At 44.0% G+C, this 7,160-nt stretch overlaps 1 protein-coding gene across 1 annotated transcript in view; it reads left to right on the top strand.

Annotated features, from left to right (window-relative positions):
* Window positions 1–20: 20 nt before the first annotated feature.
* Vps53 (VPS53 subunit of GARP complex) overlaps window positions 21–7,160 on the top strand; it is a 134,692-nt gene continuing 127,552 nt past the window's right edge. Inside the window, exons 1-2 of the mRNA XM_005067384.4 lie at window positions 21–248; window positions 5,848–5,928. Coding sequence (XP_005067441.1) covers window positions 162–248; window positions 5,848–5,928 — 168 coding nt within the window. The 5' untranslated portion in view covers window positions 21–161. The remainder of the gene's footprint in view (window positions 249–5,847; window positions 5,929–7,160) is intronic.

Here is a 7,160-nt window from a genome sequence, read left to right as displayed (position 1 = left end):
GAGTCCCCCGGTTCCCGGAAGTGCCGGCTCTCCGGAAGTGCCAGACTAGCTGAAGGAGTAGCGGCTTTCTCGAGCGCTGTACCTGGTGGGTTGTTAATTCTAGGGTCCTAGTGACAGTGCAAGAGCAGGGTTGGAGCCGAACGTCGAGTTTGAGCGGCGGGATGATGGAGGAGGAGGAACTGGAGTTCGTGGAGGAGCTGGAGGCTGTGCTACAGCTCACGCCTGAGGTGCAACTAGCCATAGAGCAGGTGAGCGCTCCACCTCCTCAGGGGGGCGCTCTGGGGGAGGGGCGGCTCTGGGTCAGGTCGGAACCCACCCTCCTAGACTGAAAAGGTGGCGGCTCGGCGCGCAGAGGGGGTCTGGATTTTGGTGGAGGTGGGAATGCGTCCTCTCTAGGCTCAGGTTGCTACGCCTGCTGCGTTTGAGCCGAGATGCTGTGCTCTTTGCCAGGATGAACCTAGGAGAAACCTCGGTGACTGGATAATTCATATCATGGGAAATTTATGAGACCTCATTTTCCAGACTAATGCAGCTTCTCCCGTTTCTCAAGTTAAACCCTGGAGTGGTTAGGAATTGGCTGCGGGAGATTTTCATTCCCGAAGCAAATGGCAGAATGGCGGGGGCGGGGGTGTCATCCTAAAAAATGACTTTTGTGTTGTGTGTGTGTGTGTGTGTGTCTGTGTGTGTGTGTGTGTGTGTGTGTGTGTGAGAGAGAGAGAGAGAGAGAGAGAGAGAGAGAGAGAGAGAGAGAGAGAGAGAGAGAGAGAGAGAGAGAGAGAGAGCGTGAGAGAGAGCGTGCACTTGGTACAAGCGGATTATCTGGGAAGAAAAAGCCTCAATTGAGGAATTACCCCCATCGGATTGGCCCAGGGGCAAGTCGGCAGGGCATTTTCTTGTTTGATGATGTAGGAATGGCCCAGCCCACTGTGCGAGGTACCACCCCTGGGCAGCTGGGCCTAGGCTGTGTAGAAAAGCAGCTTAGGAAGCCATGGAAAGTAAGCCATTAAGCAGCGTTTCTTATGGTTTCTATGGTTTCTGCTTTAGTTCCTGCCTTAGCTTCATCTGATGATGCACTGTAACTTGTAAGCCAAATAAACTCTTTTCTTCCCAATTTGCTTTTGGAAAGCAAACTAAGACAGACCTTTACTATAATTAAAAGGTTGAGGGACCATCGAGATGGTTCAGTGGGTAAAGGGACTTTACCACCAATCCAGGTGGCCTGAGTCTGTTCCTCAGAACCCTCAAAGTAGAGGGAGAGAACTACTTTTGACCTGCACATATACATGTGTGACTGTGTCCCAACATAAACATAGGCCACACACACATAAATACAGTAAAAATGTTAAAAGATTGAGAATTTTTGCTATTTGGCTACATTGGAAAATATTCCTGAGTCCTTTCTTCCCAACAAGTTCTCTTGTTGACTAAATCTCCTTGTCCAGTATATTAATATTTATGGTAAACATACTAGAAGTAATTGTTTAAGCCCCATATAGGTTTTGTTCTTCATAAAGGGAGGAAGATCTTCCTTAAGGAATTGACATGGGATTATGATGTAAGAAAAAGCACATTAGGAGCTAGGGATATGTTAAAGCACTTGTTGAATGTGCCTTAGGATCTAGGTTCAATCCCCAGTAGTAGTGGAAAAGAACAGAAAGGAATAGCATGCCTCATTTAATGACTATTAGGAAGTTTGCCCAATAACATATTAATTCTACTATATAATTAGTATATGTGGACAATTGATATTTTTATTGTCTTTTTTTTTTTTCCAAGACAGGGTTTCTGGGTAGCCCTGGCTGTCCTGGAATTTTCTTGGTAGACCCAACTCAACCATTAATAATTAACCTTGGTTCTGCCACTGTACTATAAATACTGTGCTTATATTGTCCCACTTACAGATTTTCTGTGTGTGTTTTGGAGGAATGCTAGTCTTACTCCTACAAACCACATTTGTTACATTTCAAGGCTGATATCCTGTTGGGTAAAATTTAGAGTGCTGGGGCCATGCTCCTTCAGTTTCTGCTTCCTTCAGCCAGAAAATGCCTACATTCCAGTTGTACTTCAGACTTCCTGTCTCTGATGGAAGAAACAATATGGTCAATTACTGTTTGAATTGGAAATGTCAAAATATCACATTGTTGTTGTTATCACATGTTGTAATACAGTTTCTTTTTTTTTTTTTTTTGTTTTTTGTTTTTCGAGACAGGGTTTCTCTGTGGCTTTGGAGGCTGTCCTGGAATTCGCTTGGTAGTCCAGGCTGGCCTTGAACTCACAGAGATCCGCCTGCCTCTGCCTCCTGAGTGCTGGGAGTAAAGGCATGCGCCACCAACGCCCGGCTTGTAATACAGTTTCTTTATTTTTTATTTTTATTTTGTTAAGATAGGGTTTCTTTGTGTAGCCCTGGATGTCCTGGAACTCACTCTATAGACCAGGCTGGCCTGGAACTCAGAGATCCACCTGCCTCTACCTCCTTAGTGCTGGACTTAAAGGCATGCGCCTCCACCTGGCTACATTTTTTTCTGTTCTCAAGTTTTCAAGGTTTAGTTAGCAGACACCTAATGTCAAGATGAGTTTAGATCTTTTTCTTATTTTATTAGTTCAAGATTCTAAAGATCCTGCAAGTAGTTGTGCAATAGCATTATTGTAAAGAGTATTAGATAACAGGTTGATATTACAGAATCACATCTTACCCGGAGGTCAGTTCCCGAGACAGTGAGTACCACTTCAGCCATCCATGTTCCTCTTGAAAGTCTTTGAACTGTCCATGAGATACAGTGTCTAAAGGCCTTTTGATGAAGAGTCTCGTGTTTCCTCTGCTGGCACTGGAGCCAGCTGTGCTCTTCGTGGGTGTCACCGGAGGAAGTAGCTGAAGTCAAGGGCTGTGGCCTTGTGTGAAATCTGTTAATGCCTGGGATGATACTCGGGGACTAAAAGAGAGGAATGCAGAAACCGGGAGCAGCTAGAGGAAGTGGATAATCCCCTTACTTCCTCATACCGGCCCACAATGGCGGGCCCTGATCCCCATCACTCCCTCTGCCCAGGGCATGTAATTAATTGTGTAATCCTATGTGCATGTGGTGTACTCCCACCATAGGTGTACAGTGTGAGGTGGAAATGATGGGGTTCTTTTGTTTGCTGCTTTTGGATTTTGGAGACAGGGTTTCTCTGTGTAGCTTTGTCTGTCCTGGAACTCGCTCTGTAGACCAGGCTGGCCTCAAATTCACAGAGATCCACCTGCTTCTGCCTCACAAGTGCTGGGATTAAAGGCGTACACCACCACCATCCTGCTCAGTTTTCCTTTTTTTTTTTTTTTTTTTGGTTTTTCGAGACAGGGTTTCTCTGTATTGTTTTGGAGGCTGTCCTGGAACTCGCTCTGTAGACCAGGCTGGCCTCGAACTCACAGAGATTCGCCTGGCTCTGCCTCCCGAGTGCTGGGATTAAAGGTGTATGCCAACACTGCCTGGCAAGTTTTCCATTTTTTGATGTTATCTGAAGCATAAAGATTTCTTCAGGGCTAGCAGAAGCTGTAGCTTAAGTTGTAGAAGATTGCCTCGCACAGATGAGGCCCTGGGGCTTGATCCCCAGCACTACAATATAAACTGAAAAACCTCGGCATCAAAGCGCCGGGCACTGAACCGAACCCTCTGCCCAAGAACCGGGGCCAGACCACTGGCTGCAAATGCAAGAGGTGATTTACTGAGTACACAGGCGCCTGCGGATGCTACTGCAACTCGGGTGCAGAGCATACCGGGCTTTCAGGGAGTACAATATTTATAGAGTTTCAATGGTTACATAAGTAACAGGCATTTCATTGGCTCATCTTGGGGGCAGGGGTAGTTCCCACGGACTAAGTTTCCTGGTATTACTTTATGAAAGACCCAGGCATACTTCAGCAATTATTATCCTGGTCCCATGACTACTATGGTGATCATAGACACAACTGGGGGCAAGGGTAGTTGCCAAGGACTAGGTGTCCTGGTATTGTCATATGAAAGTTCCCAGCACGCTTCAGTAATTATTATCCGGGTCCCATGATTGCTATAGTGATCAGACACAATTGGGGGCCAGGGTAGTTGCCAAGGACTAGGTTTTCTAGTATTGTCATATGAAAGTTCCCAGCATGCTTCAGCAATTATTATCCGGGTCCCATGACTGCTATAGTGATCACAGACATCCTGTTTTGAGGGTGAGACACCTGGTCTGGGTTTCTTTCATTAGGCAATGGCCTGGCCTTGCTTTTCTTTTCCTAGGGGGTCCTGGGTAGGGGTCTTTCAAAACATATGTACATGCACATACATATTGTTTTGTGTGCGGAGGAGGGACCAAACGTTTTCTTTCTGCAACATTTTTTTTTTTGAGCCAGAGTCTCATATTACTCAGGCTAGCCTAAGACTTCCTATGTAGCTGACAGTGATGACCTCAAATGCCCGGGCTTACTGGCTTTGCGACACAACATGTGACTAGACAGACACGAATTATAAGAAAATATTTTATTTTATTTTCCAGTTTAAATTTAGATAAGAAACAAGGTTGCTTCACAAGTCAGTTCCAGGTCCCTCTCCCTTTCCCTCCCCTCCTCCCGTGCCCTCCCCCCACCCCCCCCCATAAGAAAATATTGAATAGGTAAATGTTACTTCAGTGTATGTGACTACTGCCGTTCAGGCAACCAAGACTGTCAGCAAGGTTTCTGTGTCCTCTACTAGTAGGAGGTGTCCACATTGCAGTGTTTTATTGTGTAGGATATCAGCACTACAAGGGTTAAAAATTAAAGATTTACTTTGGTAGGTACTCTCATCCAAAAAATTTGTTTCTTTTAACATATCTATATCTATATATATATACATATGCATGTGCACATATATGTATATATAGATATAGATTTTTTTGTCACAGTTTTGGAAGTCTAAAATCTTGACTCAGAAATATTAGCAGGAGCCAAGCATTCTGGCATACCTCTGTAATCCAAGTACTTGGGAGACTAAGACAGGAGGACCAGTTCAAGGCCAGCTTGGGCCATATAATGAGTTGCAGGGTATTCTGAGCTACATGGTAAGATCATCTCTCAAAAAACCAAACAACAAACAGCATCAGGAAGCAGCATCTGTAGGCCCACACTTGCTCTGAATACTCAGAAAGACTTGTTAGTTGGCGTGTCTTGCTTCTGATTTTTGCTGACACTTTTTGATGCTCCTTAACTTTTATCTTCTCATGACTTTTCTCTCTTGTCTCCGGATTCCTGTGTCCCAGCATCTACTTATTTTCTTGAGAATCCGCTATACATGAAGCATTATAAAATGAAAAAATTGGAAATTTTCTGTTTTTGTTTTGTCTTCAAGAACCTACTGTCTAAGCTGGACTATGGTGGCACACACCTTTAATTCCAGCACTTGGGAGACAGGCCGGTGGATCTCTGTGAGTTGGAGGCCAGCCTAGTCTATAGAGTTCCAGGATAGCCAAAGCTACACAGAGAAACCCTGTCTTAGAACAAAAAAAAAAAAAAAAAAAAAAGAACCTACTGTCTAATACAAAGATTAAATTTTGAATTCCCTATTTTTATAATTTTATTCCCTTGTTTTAGTATTCTCTGTGTGTGTATGTGATGTGATACTTGGGTGCATGTGTCTTAGCTTCTATGTGGAGGTCAGAAGACAACTTTGTGAAATTGAATTCTGGGGATCCAACTCAGGGCGTTAGGCTTGAATGACAAGTACCTTTGCTGGAGTCATCTTGCTGGTCCTGTTTTTTCTAATTGGAACCAAAACCAAAACCAAAAAAGCCAAAACAGACCTGTATATATCTGTAATGTCCAACATGTTTTAATTAATAATCCCATTTTTAATATAGGTATTTCCAAGCCAAGATCCTCTCGATCAAGCTGACTTCAATGCTGTTGAGTATATCAATACTCTGTTCCCAACAGAGCAAGTAAGTATACAGCTTTAGGTTTCCTTCTTCCCAGTGGCTTCTGGCTTATCCTGTGTGTAGGGACTAGTGTGATAACAAATGACATTAAATTCAAATCAAACGCCACCGTAACTAACTGGGTCAGTTAGCCAATTGAAGTAGCAGAGTTCTTCGTTTGCAGAACATATTATTAGAAATTGTACCTCTAGTTAGTGAGAGTCTCCCTTATCCCTCACCATATTTTGTGTTATAAATTGGGGTCATAATATAGGAGGGAAAAGTAGGGGTGAGACAGGCAGGATAAATCCCAACTTACAATGCAGCATTTAAAATGTAAAGTTGTAGACATTTTATTTATGTTCTCATGTGTGATTTGCCTAAATGGGGTTTTCTTACAGCAATCCATAGTTAAAAGCTGGAAAATTGAAGGAAGGCCTCATTGGCAAGCACTAAGATGACATACATATGTGTGTCACCATGCCCAACGTTGGGTTTTTCATTTATTCACTAAGCCAATGTTTACTGGGTACCTGTCGTATGCTGTCAATCACTGTCCTGAGCATGGGCTGCATCCTTGCCACTAAAGTGTGTGTGATCAGAGCAGACAGGACACTGTTGAGTGCTGTGAGAGACGGGAGGAAGAGTGCAGTGAAAAGACAGGGTTCTTTGGAAAATCTAAACCCAGAAGCTTTCAGCCAGCTCTTTTTCTTTTTCTTTTCTTTCTTTTTTTTTGGTTTTTTGAGACAGGGTTTCTCTGTGGCTTTGAGGCTGTCCTGGACTCTTGTAGACCAAGCTGGTCTCGAACTCACAGAGTTGTGCCTCCCGAGTGCTGGGATTAAAGGCGTGTGCCACCACCACCTGGCTCAGCCAGTTCTTGAAGGGTTCATTTATTCAGTCAGCCAGTCAAACTTTCCAGTCGCTTCTGAAGTGTATTAAGTACAAGGACTGTTTTAGAAACTAGAGAGAAATGGTCTATGTAGCAGGTTAGTTTCTGGTCTCATGGAGTGAGCATGAGAAGGAAGACAAGAAATAAACAAACAAGAAGTGATTCAGTATGGCTGGTGATCTGCTGGGAGCATGTGTAGCCATCGAACATGGTGGCATGGACAGAATCCTTTTAAAAGAGCCTAAAGGGAGGCTCTCTCTCAGGCAGTTCCTGTTATACCGAGGCCTAATACCAGAGGAGCCAGGCCTTTGGCAGTCTGTGATCTTGTGAAACACTATTCTAGATGAGGTAAAGACAGGAAGACAGG

The sequence above is a fragment of the Mesocricetus auratus genome, unplaced genomic scaffold (assembly GCF_017639785.1).
Source record: "Mesocricetus auratus isolate SY011 unplaced genomic scaffold, BCM_Maur_2.0 Super-Scaffold_100007, whole genome shotgun sequence".
Lineage (NCBI taxonomy): Eukaryota > Metazoa > Chordata > Mammalia > Rodentia > Cricetidae > Mesocricetus > Mesocricetus auratus.
The sequence above is the reverse complement of the archived record's forward strand: the minus strand, read 5'-3'. Positions and strand labels throughout refer to the sequence as shown.